This window comes from Drosophila serrata, unplaced genomic scaffold, assembly GCF_035046125.1.
Source record: "Drosophila serrata isolate PLE 108 unplaced genomic scaffold, ASM3504612v1 contig_184, whole genome shotgun sequence".
In the NCBI taxonomy this organism is placed as follows: Eukaryota; Metazoa; Arthropoda; class Insecta; order Diptera; family Drosophilidae; genus Drosophila; species Drosophila serrata.
The window spans coordinates 2,510,326-2,525,336 of NW_028257082.1; the positions used below are offsets into that span (position 1 = coordinate 2,510,326).

General features: G+C 39.9%; 1 protein-coding gene across 20 annotated transcripts in view; it reads left to right on the top strand.

Annotated features, from left to right (window-relative positions):
- Nucleotides 1–15,011, top strand: part of side-VIII (sidestep VIII) — an 83,980-nt gene that overhangs the window by 16,851 nt on the left and 52,118 nt on the right. For 8 of the 20 annotated variants that reach the window (XM_086828016.1, XM_086828035.1, XM_086828022.1 and 5 more), the window contains exons 1-2: nucleotides 8,062–8,575; nucleotides 13,236–13,593. The exons of 1 other annotated variant lie outside the window; for it this stretch is intronic. In XM_086828016.1, the coding sequence (XP_086684142.1) occupies nucleotides 13,440–13,593 (154 nt within the window). In that variant the 5' untranslated portion in view covers nucleotides 8,062–8,575; nucleotides 13,236–13,439. Of the gene's footprint in view, nucleotides 1–3,328; nucleotides 3,461–8,061; nucleotides 8,576–13,232; nucleotides 13,594–15,011 lie in introns of those variants that run through there. 11 more of the 20 variants (XM_086828017.1, XM_086828024.1, XM_086828029.1 and 8 more) reach the window with 6 other exon arrangements.

The following is a 15,011-nucleotide window of genomic DNA, read 5'->3' on the forward strand; positions in this document are numbered from 1 at the left end:
CACACAGTTCGGGGGAAAAAAAAAGAGAGAAAACCTCGTCGCTCGAGTAAAAACGATTGCAATGAATTTTTATAACCGCCAAACGGCGAGCAGGCAAATGAAATCAATCGAATCGAATGCAGTCAACAGCGCCACAATTGAAATGGAAAATGTTATAAATCGAATGTGGCGGATAGGTGAGGTGAGGCGAAAGCCAAGGGGGAAAATCTGTGGGAAAATCGGAAAATCTCCTACTCTGACGCCAATCGTTTAGCGGCTTTTGTCTGAGATTTTTTTATTGTTGCGCAAACTTTGAGCCCTCCGCCGTTTTACGGCTTGTCAACACTGAAAACTCAACTCGACTCGCGCGGCGCTCTAATTAAGAAACCCTGATTAATGACGCTCACTACGATTTGACTACGAGCTTTGTGGCCAATGCGCTGGCTCCTGGCCAGAGCTAGTGCCCCCATCAATCATCAATCATGCATTATGTCTGGCAACGTCACAAACTGAACTTGTAATTTGATTAGTGCTAGTTACGAACGATACTCGATATTCCCTGTCAGGCGGGGCGTCTTAATTCAATTTATCAATTCATTAGAGAGTGTCGCCGTTCGCTTGCGTCACCAGTAATCAAGTAGATTTTTTAATGGCAACTTAATGCATAATCATTAAGTTGCCGTTGTTGCCACTCCCGGGCTCCGGGCTCCTGGCACACCCCGTATTTTGGCCAGCTGCTCTTGGCCAACATAAATTCCCATTCGCCGCAGAGCAGTAATAATTTTTATGCCTACTCGAATGTTTACACTGGGACAGGACATTTATATTGAGTCTATTATTAGAACCAGAAAAGCAGAAAAGTTTGGGAAATCGAAGAATTAAATACCCTAGCAGTATCGAAAATTACTTATTAAATCTCTTATTAATACTATTCAATATAATATTTCATTTATTTAATTTTATACTTGAATGAAGAGTTCTTATTTGATTTATTAAAGGAAATAATATACAAATGGATAATATATAATATACCTTAATTATCCTTCATTGTATTACAAAATTTTGGAATAAAGTAATGATACCCTAAAAACAATAGGACCAAAAGGTGGTTAATATCAAGAAATAATTGATAAGTAAGGGAGTAGTAAATTCTAAAATTTTTCTTAAGTACATCCTAAAGAAACCTTTGAAATGTATAATAAATTTCCAACATAATGTTATATACTGTATAGGAAATACAATAACATTATGTCCAACTTTATTTTCTCTGTAAACATGTCCGAAAAAGGGGATTCCTTTTCGGGGGCCATATTCAAAGTCACATAATTTTCCAATCAATTAGCTTTTGTATTGACTTTAGCCGGCAGCAACAGCCGGTCTCTGCCCAACGGAGCCCCGAAAACTCAATTTGTATTTCGGGGGGCCTAAAACATGCGATTCCACCCTCAGAACAACCCATTGACAGCTCAATGGAAATGGAAGTGGAAAAGCAGGACAACATTTGACCGGTGAACCTCAGTCAGGATGCAGTGACTTACGACCCCAATGGCCAGCCCTTTTCCATTTGAATACACCGAGGGGGAAAGGAAAGGACTGCAGAGTGTGTTAAGATGACTGTGGAAACGAGTCCTGGACAGCACTAAACTAACTGACACCGAACTACTTACACTACTCGTACTATACAGATGGAACTCAGCGTTACTAATTAATACAAGCAACTTCGACCAATTAATTAGTACTCGGTGGGGCCAGGTGAACTTTAAGCTAAACATGACACGTGAAAAGACCAGGACCAGGGTTTTTGGGCATTCTCATATACAAATACATATACTTTTGGCCGGCTATAATTGGCCTTCGGTTCGGTTTTCCCTCCCCCGGCATGCGGATGGTGGGAATTTATGGCCTAAGCTCGTGACATTTGAGCCCGCATCCTTCGTCAGGACGAAGAGAGAGCGAACACATAGCATTGGCCTTTGGAGGGCGTGGCCGTTGCGATGACATTTTAAAGTCGTCTTTAATAAGCTTTAACGAGCACCATCCGCATTCAACTTTTCCCACCCCCCTCCTCCGGCGGAAAAGCGAAATGCGAAAAGTGAACGCGCGACTGTGAACGCGAGCCTCAAGCGTATTGAATGACAGCGCTCGGAGAGCAAAATTTGAGGGCGATCGGTTGACAAAGCTGCAAAAGTCGCTCCAAGGACTCGACTCGGACACCCACGGAGGTGGACACGGGGAGCGGGGTCTCGGTTTCCGACCCAGGGAGCGACCTCGGCTCCGAATCAAGGTCCACCTCCGGACTGCCATCAGCTTAATTAAGCGTCCAGGGCATTTACGTGTTTGCCGCTATTCTTTTGTGTGTGCGTCGTGTGTGTCGCGTTGTGCCAATGCTTTTGCTCGTAGTTTAGTTTACCGCAATTACAGCAATTAACACTAAGCAATTAAAAGCAACAACAATGCAAATTACGTGCAACATGCAAGTGCTCAGCGAACCAACAACACCAAAAGCACTACAGAGGAAAAATAATCAAATGGGGGCAGGAGTATCGACTTGACGGATACTCTTGAAATTTGAGTTGGATGAGGAAGGAGATTGAATCAGGGGTACTTTAACTCAAGAGCTTTTGATTGTAAATGTTAATGAGTGTATAATGAAAGGAAAGGTTTAATGTGGAATAAAAATCAAGTAAAGAAATACATTTTATATCGAAATTATCATGATGTCTTATTCAATATCTTTAAAAGAGCGTTTAAACTAGCATCTAACAAAAAACGGTGTTATTTTAAGTAAGTAATTATAACAAATAATAGGAGGGTTTATATATAGAGAAAACATCTCGTGCTCATATTGATATGATGAAGTTGGATACCTGAAATAATTACAACTACCCTACATATTTGTTAACTTGTTTATATTTAATTCCAACAATAATTGTATAAACTAGACCTGGCTCTTCTTTAAAACAGTTTGTTAAATATATAAAAAAAGTAGTATATAGATTTATCGCAATTAATTTACATTTAGATATTCTTAATCCATATATAATATATTTTTTTGTCCGAAAATAAATAAATTCTTTTTGACATACACAACTATTGTTAAATTAAATATTTAGATTAGATTTAGATTGAAACTATTTCTAGACTTGTTGCTGTTTCAGTATTAAGAATTCTCCCAAAGTTTTGCATATCTAAAGTTGCCATTGGAACAGTTTACTTCTGAACAACAAAAACTTATGTTTTAGAATTTTATCTCTTAGTTTATATTTAAAGTTTAGCCAAAATCCTGAACGAAAATCTTGACACAGCACAATCTTATTTATATCAAACAGTTGTTTGCGAATTTTTGCAGGGTATCAAAACAAATAAACAGCTTGAAATGTTTGGCTAGAGCAGAGCGACAGCCTCCGGCCCTGGCGGAAATAGTTGTATGCAGTTTTAAATCTGCGCCCGCGGAGACAGACGCCGGCTGGAGGAAGCGCAGGTGAGTGGCGGGGGAGCAGCAGGGGAGCAAGCGGCTGACCCAAGGCAGGTGAGCTAAGGTGAGGTGAGATTAGGTGAGGTGAGGCCTGAGGCCTGAGGATTGGAACGGCGGATCGGTGGGGGCCCCATGGCCCGTTGGCTGCGTTAAATGAAGACCACAAAATGCAGCGCTGCGCAGCTCTAATTAAGTTAAACCCAGACACTGGCAAACAGAGGCCAACGCACACTCGTGCATAGCGGGGTGTACGTGCTCGTGGCTCAATAATTAACTAACTGGCAATATATGCAACGTACCCCCACCGTCCCCCCCAAAGCCCACCCACCCGGCAAGGACATCCAAATGGTGCATACCAGGAAAATCCCTGCCAGCCACTCCCTACGGGATGCTGTGTCCTCACACTTTGTTTACTGACAAGGACTTCAAATGGCATTGCACTTGAACTATTTGTGCATATTTTATTTTTAAATTCCCAGAACCCAGATTGCAGATTGTTTGCCTCTCTCTGTGCGCCGGCAATTTGTTGGTGAGCAGGCAAATTGAATTAAATTTAAACAATTTCATTTTATTTTCGGACCGTCCGACCAGAGCTAGTTGTTCCAGGCAAACTTGAGCGGAGACAATGCAGTCATGTTTCCGTCGAGACTGCCGTTGGTAATTTTAATTGCCAGCCCGCCCAATCCATTTGCAGTTCCCAAAAACCAAGTCCAGTTTGGTCTTTAAGTCTCAAAGTGGCAGACAAGCATTTCAAACCAAATAGGTGTGTGAAAAATTCTTGAAATAATTTCTGGAATTTAGAAAATAGTCTACTATACGTAACGTTATTATTTCAAGTACTTATAACTAGAGCTTTGTCTCTTATTAGGGTTTGATTAAAAAAGCAGGAATAGTACTTAGAGGACCTAAAATAATGTCTAAAATAACTTGAAAACAAATACAAATCTACCATAAAATAGAGAATCATTCTAACATAGTTCAGTCTCAATTTATACGCTAAAGTTAACGAGCTAAAAATATTCAGAAATCCAATTCAATACGAACAAAGTAAAGCGAATGTATTCAGCTTATTTTTATATATTGCAAATATTTGAAATCTATTCAGAGCTGTATACTATAGCATCTGCATAATACCCGTGTATTAGTGGATTTACCGCCATAAAAAACCGGACGAAACGTGAGCGGGCATAAAAAAAGGACGTTGCCACAATATGACAATCCATTGAATGACCATGGATCCTCCTCATATCACAAACAATAAACAGCCACAAACGCCAAAAACAATGGAACATAAAAATGCACACACAAAAAGATGAATGAAAATAAAAAGTAAAACTAAAACAATGTCACGGAGGAAGAGAGTTGGAAAAGAGTTGGCCAAAAAATATAAATCGCCTGCCAGCTAAGCAAAATGTCAGAGCCATAAATATCATAAAAAATATATTATCAAGCGACCATGATTTCAAAATGGGAACCAGCCTCTGGTGTATACACGCAATATCCGTATATATACGTATCCGGGGGATATATATCTACATATATAGTCCTGGCTACAAATTGTGTGTTAACAGACACTCGAAGGAAATGCAGGCGGGTGACAAAAAAAGAAGAAAATATTTTAATACGTGCAATAAAATTAGAACAAAATACGCAGTAAAGCTAAATTGAAAAGAAAATCGTTATGGTTGACACAAACTGTGCCCATAACCAAATAAAAGCAGGCAAAACCAAACCGAAAGCGATTCGAGCGCGTTAAGCAAAACGCGTTTTAGTGGCGGCCACAACCAAAAACTACACACAAATATATATATCTATGTGTAATCGGAACGGCGAGAAAACTCTGGCAAAAACACATTTTATATGCTTGTTGTTGGCTTGCTAACTTTGGAACAATTTTCGTATTTTTTATGCGAGATTTTCCCCCTGCTGCTTTTCACTCCCTTGCTCTATTTTTTTATATTTTCCATACGAGTTAGGGGAGAAAACTTCTTGGGTTTCCAATAATTTGTTGTAGCGAACTTGTTTTGCATGTGTGCGTGTGTGTGGAGGGAGTGCGAATGTTGTTAGCCGCTCTCCATATATATCAAAGAGCGGCAAAAAACGAGGCAGGCAAGGAAAACTCTAACAATACGGCGGGACGAGAATAAAAAAGGGGAAAAATCCTAAGCATTTTACCAGCAGTAGCAGCAGTTTGTAAAATATATTTTTATTGCTATTGCACACACACACTATATACACACTATACACACACAATACGGCGGCAGGACCAGCGACTCCTTTGGCTGGTCGACGTTTTGCCATTGACTTCTTCTCGCTATTAAAGCGCTAACAAAAACCAACAACAAGCACTGCGGAAATAGCGAAGCTGTAGCATGCTTTTTGTCATATTTCACCGCGAAGAGCAGGAGACTCGGCGGAAGCAGCAGCAGGAACAGAACAGGACAGGGGAGCAGGAACGGGAGCAGGATCAGGACACGCATGTTGCGTACGAGGATGCGAACACTTCATAAAAAACACTTTCATTACAACTACAATGGCAACAAGAGAGAGAGAGGAGAGTGTGTGAGCACAGTGGATTCTACTTTATTAGAGAATATAATATTTACTTTTATTTGCAAATTTAAATAAGATATATATAAACGAAGATTAGAAGAAAGCAACAGTATATCAAAATCTGTTTAAACTTATTGTAAAAGCCTAAACTAAAGAGGTTAAAGTTGAGTTGAAATGTCACTTTAATCAATCATTATAGACAGAATAGAAATAATTATATTAAAAGAGTCATTTAAGCTTTTTTCGCAACTAGTTGCCTTTCAGTTTAGATTCTATATAATTTGGATTCCGTTCAAAAGCTAGTTTAAATTGGCTTTTAGCATTGAAGCTTATAACAAAGCGCTTAGGATTGGCTATTTATTTTTTGTAACATTACAGTTTTTGTATAGATTGGTTACTTTATTTCAATTTCTGCCATTACTACATACATTTATAAATGATTTCCTCTAAAAGTCCATCAATATGAGCTCAGTGTGGCTGCCTTGAACCCTTAGAAATTAACTGTATAACTTCATTTATTTTTAAGCTAAATAAGCCTGCCTTTCTGGGTATTACATCTAATCTTTTAGAGGAAAAAAGCGTCCAAGGACCAATAGTTCTTACCATTTCTCGGACCTCGAACCAGGGTGCGTCATCTGTTTGGGTTCGGTTTTGACCGGACTACTTACTACTTTTGCCAGCATTATTTCATGTGCAAAAGTCGCTGCGTGTTGTGTTTGCTATTAAAAATGTCAGCCAACGAGAGTGTGTGTGTGAACGTGTACGAGTGTGTGTATGCTGCAGCTGTAAAATGGACACACACACACTCACACACACATGTGTGTGTGAGGGAAACACGCTTTTAACACCGAAATGAACTTGTTCGCCATGTTTATGAGCTGATAAAAAACAGTTGACCAACATTTGCGGAAGTGGAAATTGACTTGAACGGAGAGGGGGGTCAATTAAGGATATTTTAGAGGGGCTTGTGTGGAGAGGGTGGAAGCGGGGGATTAAAATAGTGAAAGCATCGCCTGTCTCTTAGTTTCGGGCGGGGACTTCCCCAAGGAACACTCTGTTTTGGCCTACTTACAGTGCCCAGTTAACATTGCCTTACAGAGCCATAAAAAGCTCAGCAAGAAGTCTGACAATTTGGCACACTTTTCGGCCAGATTCGACTCTCTTTATAAAGAGCACAAGGCTGTTACGTACAGAGCTCTGTAGTAAACTCGCTTAACAAATTGTTTATGAACCTATGTATGTGCCATAGAATAATGAGTAAAATTGGATAAATATTTATTGGAAATTTGTATTTAAAAACGTAATTTTTTGTTTAAAACCTATACATTTTCTCTCCGTTCATGGTTTTTTAGTGCACCGCCAACTGATTGATGTTCCTATCCTCAAAGAGCAACAGGTTGTTTTTTGATTGATGTTGAAAACCTGTTAATAAAATGCTGACTACAATTTTACATAAATTATAAAAAATATATGTTATATGTATATTCGTTCATTATGTAAAATGATATTACTTTACTTATTATTAGCTTGAAAATAATAGTTAATAACATAAGTTATAGCTACTCGTTCCTAAGCATTAATTTACTAAAACAATGTAATCTTTACTTAACTTTAATTTGCTCAACATTTAGTTACTTCTTGGCATCTCTTTACTTACTTCAAAATTAGGCAGTAATTTTTAAATTCGCGCTTTGTCTAAGCAGATGACAAATTTAGAACATTCATCAGCTGGTTTTTAGCACAAGCTGCGCCGCAGAGAGTGCAGAAAGTGCTCTCGGGAAAATGCTCCCGAAAGCGTCATAACGAGAGAAGCCGAGAGAGTGAGCCAGAGAATTGCCGCAGGCTAATTTGAAATGTAAACAAGATTACCAGATGCCATAAAGCATCTGCAGGACAGATAGTGTCACAGGCAATAGTTCATGGTATAGATGCAAAAAAAAGAACACTGGTGACTAAAGTCCAGTCTTTTTAAGTTTTTGTCATTTCGAAAATTCTTTTCCCAAAATAAGCTGCAGGAAGTGTGCCCCCAAAAGCCTGCTATAAAAACCGTAAGCCGCCTTAACAGACCTCTGTTATTGTACAGCATCCGGTGACAGAGTCGCTTCGGGCGACCACATCGTGTGCCCTGAGATGCTCTCTCTCTCTCGGCTCGCTCGGCACCCTCTCGCCCATTGGATGGCCGTGAGCGACTTCCGATGGTCGCTCGTAACCGAGCTCGGCACGGATGCTGCCGAGCGGCTCTGCATGGCGCTCCAGCCTCTCGGTTCCGGCGTGTGTACCATAAAAATCGGTTCAGTGAGAGTTTGCGATCCCGCGGGTACGGTCGGAACTGACGGGACTTGAACAGCGTGACGCGAGCAGTGCGAATTTGTTTGTGCGGCCAAAAAAAAAGGAAAAAAATCTGCGGAAAGCCAATCCAAAAACGCAAACCCTTATAATTCGTTTCGGTTCAAGTGTGCAGATATTAAATAATGTATGTAAATTTCCAACCGGTCAAGGGATAATGCCAAACTGATTAGTGGAAAAGTGCGTTTAGAGAAGTCGCAGGCTAAAAGTCGTGACAACAACGTAAGCAGCTGCCCAATGTTGTTACTATTTAAGTTGTTTGTTGCCGCTGCCGCTGCTGGAACACTAAATCCGCGATTTGAGACTGATCTGACTGCAGTGCAGTGCCCTCAATGAAATCATTTCCATTGAAAAGCGTCGTCCGTCGTCGTTCTCGTTTGGATTATTTCGCCAGTTAGACGGGAAAGGGGGGATGAGGTGCCTCTACTTCTCCGGCTATATGCTATGAGCTATATCTAGCTATATGGCCGAGTGCCTTGGTTCTTGCTATGCCGCATGGCCGGCAGATAAAACGATTTCCCCGCTCAGCTGAGCTCGTTTCGGCGCTGGTTTTTTTTCTCGTGTTGTTTCACTTGCTGTTGGAATAGATTTTCGCATACAAATTGCACGAGAATGGTTATTGTTGAGCGCTTTAGTTATTTATATGAGCAGCAGCGTTTGGTTGGTTTGTTTTTTGTTTCGCAATGCAATGCTCTTGTGGTGGCCATCATATTTCACGGCACTCGCACATAAGTGCAAAATTGCTGGCCTTTGACGGCCATTAAGGCCCCGTACAAAGAGCAGTGAAATGCGAGCCATAAACTAATAGATAAATAAATCCCACACCCTTGTTGTTTAAATTGCTAAATTGCTGAAGTGTGCGTGTAATGAAATTACACAGATGAATGCCACTTGAAAGGCAAAACTGTTGAGGTCTTTGATGCTGTTGGTGAGGAATTCAATGTGCTGCAGTTGACGAACTTTACGACTGATTAAGACGAGTGCCCTGCGACATGAAAATTGGTTTAAGGAAGTGTGAATCTCTGAAGCTAGACAAGATTTTGCAGCGTAATCACATCACGGCAACAAAATTAAATGTAATTGAATTTGAAGTCTCAGATCTAAGTTTTGAGAAAACACTTTTGTTTTTATGCTGGCGATAAGTAAACGTAATAAATCAATTGATTAAATCAGTTGGGAATGAGTACTTTACACTTGAAGCTCACTTTTCGGTGTGAATAATTTATTTCCATTATAATAGAGTGCCTGGAAACACATTTATAAGTGTTTTAGTTTATTTAATTTATTTGCCATATAATCTATAAATAAAGATATTAATTTCTCTGCAATAATAATTTTAGTTACTTATCTTTTGAGTGTGAATGTAAATATTTATTTTCGTGTTTTGCACCATATATTAAATATTAAATTTAATACCTTTAAATTGATGACAACATATAGTACTCGTTATTATTATAAATTTCCCTTTGATCAGCGCATATATTTCAATTGTTTTCATTTCATTGTTCGCACATGAAACCTAATCCCCGCTGCTCTAATTTCAAGCCGAATCAAAATTGCTGTGCAGACCATTAATTGCAAATTCTGACACAAATTCGACAGACGAACATGGGCAATTGCAGGGAACAATAACCACACGATTTGGCGACAAAAGCAATTTATAAACGACACACGATACAACATAAACAAACTTATTGGGGCCGTTGAGAACAAAGTGCATCAATTCGGCATGGAAATGCGAGTGGAAGTGAATTTTAATATGCAATTAACTCTGCGGACAGCTGGAGACCGAGCGTTTATTTGCATATCAAAACGCTCATCAGTTGGACTCCGGGGCACTCCACGGGGATTGGGTGTGAAGGCCAACCAAGCAGGATCACCCAAGTATGCAGCACAATTAGCAGAGCCCGAGGAGGAAACAGCTGCTGGGGCGATGATGATTACGTTGATGATGCTGATGATGGCGCCAAGTGTTGAACGCTCTGATTGCTGCCCAGTTCAGTGCCCCCTCCTCCCTGAGCACACACACACACACACACACACACACACTGGCGGCCATTAGAATTTTTAGTATTCATAAAATTGCACTTGAACCCTTGCGAAACGAGGCAGCCATGCATGGCTTTTTATAGGCTCACTTAGCGCACATAAACCGCGCGCGAAAAAAATGCCAGGCAGGTATCCTGCTCAAGGGCTCTCCTTGATGCAAGCACACACACATACACTTGTAGATGCCATAATAATATTGTAACTTTGCACTTCAAATTGCATTTTAATGCAAACACACTTCATTACATTACAAAATAAAAGAGAGCGAATGGGGAATAAGAGCGGTGGGGGGTGGTGTAACGCAAACTTGCATGCCGGAAATGGAAAAACGTCGACACACTTTGCCGCAGCTGCAGCCGGAAAACTCATCGACACACACACAACACACACACACCCCACACACACACACACCCACTTCCCGCTCAGATACTCACACAAGTTTGTAAATTGAAGTGCATGTCGATCGTAGGCGAAACTGGCACAATGTGCCCATCGAGGTTACGTATACGCAGCGTTGTGCTGGGGAAAAACCCTTCACCTTCGGCCCTCGGCTTGCATTAGCTAATGTGACTCACATTTTATTGGGAGCGCCTTTTATTGGCTGCACACAAGTTTTTCCATCCTTGCATAAGCCATTCGGTAAACTGATTTCCAGAGTTTGGCCGGGACTCTGGGTAAATGGATTTTGAGTGGCTCATATTTAATTTAAGACCGATTTCCAACATTAAAGGCTCTCCCATTTGAATGTAAATTTAATTAACTCCACAAGAGCATTTGTTTAGCATGCGCTTTTAATTAAAGCTTTCATTTCTCGATTCAATTAAAGTTTTATCGCATATCCCAAACTGCATCTCGAATGTTTGGTTATTTACCGATTAGATTTTTATACGCATTCGGGCGTATTTTATTTTTCACTCTGCCACAGGACTTCGTTATGAAATACATACCACTCCGCCTCTATTGACAAACGATTTACAAATATTTTTACTTTATCGGCATGAATATCCATTTGCAGGCACTGCGCTGCGTTGTAAATACATTTAGACAGATTTATTAACGCCGCTTTAAAAAAACAAGATTAAGTGGGCACTCCGCCACCTGTCAGCTGCGGTCGCGGGGTCACCGCTGTCCCAATAGTTTATTTCGGTTTATATTCACGTCCAACCTGAATGATACATAAAAAAAACTTTGGGAGCTGAAATAAAATTAGTGCAGCCGGCTAAAAGCATTTGGTCCTGTAATGTTGTCGATAAAAACCGTGCTCGAGCAAGTCAATATATCATAAAAGCACGTCGCAAACCCAAAGCCTCAATTCTGTGGCGACGAGTGTGTGTAAATGCAGAGGAAAAAATAATTATGAAGAATATTTTTATTGGAATAAATCTATGACACATTTTTTAGAATGTACATGTAAGGGATCTTTACTTACAATTAAATTTACTGAAGTGATTATGAAGTATCTTCATACTTTGAATCCTTTTTCTGTAAATATTCTTATATAAGTTTTTCATGAAGATAGCGTTTGTAAATTCTCAATTATTGCAAAATATAGGCCACAGTATATCCCTTAAAGACTAAAATTTTCTTCTTAAAGCCCTTATATTTCCAGTGAGTGTAGTTATTTGAGCCAGTGTATGTAGTCTAGAAACATGAGCGTATACAGTTTCCGATTTCCGCTTTCCTGTTTATCGTTTATTGGGTTTTCGCAACGTAAAAGTAAAAGCACTGCTGGCAGACCGAGGCGGGGAAAAAAGAACAAGAAATCCGAAGAGAAATTTGCACTCGTTAGCTCTTCAGCGGGAAGCTTCTTCTTCAGCTACTGCCATCATCGTCATATTGAACTTTGATGCCGGCACGTTCCTCCGGACCCGAAGCCGAACCCAGAACCCAGAACTCAGAACCCAGAACCCAGTACCCGGACTCGGCTCCCCGTTTAAAGATCTACACGCGCGGATACTTTGGCACATGTTTCGCCAGGATGCCAGAATGCCAGGCTGCCATCTATTCCACATCCTTGTTCTTCCATTTCTACTGCCATCTCCTTGGCGCGTCCTTTGCCAGTGGGCCGTGTGTTGTTAGTCATTTATATGGGCCACATAAATTATAACAAATATGTACGCAGGCGGCATTCGAAATGATTTCTCACTGTTCGCTGCGAGTTATAAATAATCTTTAATTAAAAGAGCCTCGCAAACGGAAGAGGGAAATATGTTTTAAAATATTGAGGTGTACGTGCTGTCGTGCGGTTGACAAAACGGCTAAATGCGATGTGATTTGTAGCTGTCTCCCCCCAAGACATAATTTCTACAAATTTATTTCCGTGTCCAAAAGGCCTGGCTTTAATTGGCCAAAATTACTGCCGCCCGGCGCACTGCAGTTGATTGTGTAATTCGATTTGATTTTACGGCGTGAATTAACAATTGCAGTCGCATAAATAACGCTCGCTTAAAATTGCCATAAATATTAAAACAAACAAATTAACCCAATAAAATTTGTAAAAATCACATAAATTACATTTCGCATGTTTTTGTGTGTCGGTAAGAGAGAGAGAGTGTGTCTGTTTGCATGTTGGACTGGGCGAAAGTGCAATGAATTTGCTTACAAATTTACCAAAACCGAAAATAAAGGCAATTAAATGAATTTCCAGCAGAGAAGCAACCAGCAATGGCAATGGCAACAAACTGCAATTACCCAAAATGGCATGGAATTGTATTTTATTTTGTTTAACTCGCCTTTGTTTTTACTTTATTTATTGACATGTCAACAAATTTTTGCTGACTCTGTCTATCCCTTTCTCTCTTTTTCCCACTCTCTCTGTCTCACTCACTAGCAGCCATTGCGAAACAATTTAAATCAAATTCATGCATAAATAATTCCCTCGAAAGAACCAAAAATGCGCGCAGTGCCAAGTGTAAAAGAGTTCTGAGCCGGAAAGTAGGCAACGTCGGTCGCGCCAGGATCAAGGATCCCTGCAGTCACTGCCCGCATAAGCACCTCGTTCATACACACACACTTTCACCTCGAGGGCTGGGCCACCATGAGCATGAGCCGGCCCTGCAGCCGCTCGCTCGTCCTGCCGCTGTTCCTGCTCGTCGTCCTGCTGTCCGCACTGAATGGCCAAGCGGCAGCGGCATCCCGCGTCCGCGTCAGCTCCTCGACGACAATGACACGCAACATTGAGGAGGAGAACGGTAAGTGTCATTCTTTATATATTTATATATATTGCAGCCATATTCATATCTCTGGGATTTTTTAACGGCATCTGAAATCGATTGAGCCTGGCGGGGAAGTGTCCTTTCAAAATTGTCAGCTTTTATTACAATGTATAGGTCCTGAAAAGAAGTACAAAAAATATTTTAATTCATGCTGTGAATATATGTGATGAAGGACACAATGTTAAGATAATTCATTTAAGTTTTACACAGGAAATATATTTTTGGAACATTTTTCAGATAATAAACTTAAAAAATATAAAGGCTTGGAAATCTATTTGAAATAAATCAAGTATTCTATTGGAGTAGTAGAAATATTGTTTAGATTTTACTATAATAAACTACATCAATTCGAAGTATATATTCTATTATAATGTAAAACAAAGATAGCTTTAGAAATATTGCGGTTGTTAAACCCTAAAAGATGCGTTCCAAAGTATGCTATAGAATTTGTATTAAAATTCTCTATATACTGTAATGATATCCTGTAACATTCCTTTTTATATATTATTGATTATTGATTAGTAATTTCAATACATATATTTAAACTATAAGGACACAATTATCACAGATCAATGAAAGAATTTTATATATCCTACGGTTTCCGTTGACTACTAATAGTATCATTATTTCTCTTTCATAATAGTTATTCTAATAGTTCAAAACATAAAAAATATCACTTTGCTGTGCCCATATCGAACTAATGATGTTGTCAGTTTTTCCTTTGTGCTTAAAAGTTAATTTAAAATGAAAAGTTTTACTGCCATTAGGCAACTCTCTCTCGCTCTTGCTCTATGTATGCGTGTTCGTGGTTGTGTTTATGCGAGTGTGTGTAACTGTGTGTGTTTGTGTGTGTGCCTGAGGCAACTTTTATTCAATCAACATAAAGTTTATTGAGTGTAAAGAAATTGCGTTTGCGTTTGCCTTTGTGGGCTGACAAAGAGAGGCCTTTGTCGCTGCATTATTGAGTAAATGAAATTTTCGGTTTTATGCGTGCAAATTATGCCAAATTGTTATGGATTTGAAATTGATTTCACTGCGATCCATGGTGGAGTCAGAGCTTTCGAAAATCCTTCTAATCGTCCCCCCTTGGTGGCTGAATTGTGGCAAGAACTTTCGTTCAGGGCCATCACTTTCGTTGGCAAATAATAAAATGTTGCTAATAAATAAGCCCAAGGCAGTGGCTCCAACTCAAGTGCGATGAAAGCCACAGAAGAGCGAAACAAACTTGGCAAAGTTTTTTGCCCATCGAAAAGTTTTGCAACCAGATTGGACATTTGGGCCTGCTGTCAGAGGCACCAAAGGAAAGGAAAGAGTGAGTGCTCAGGTCTTGAAATAGTTATCTATTAGCTGGTTCCGTTTCCATCTCAATTAACCCAGAAGCGATCCGGCAGATC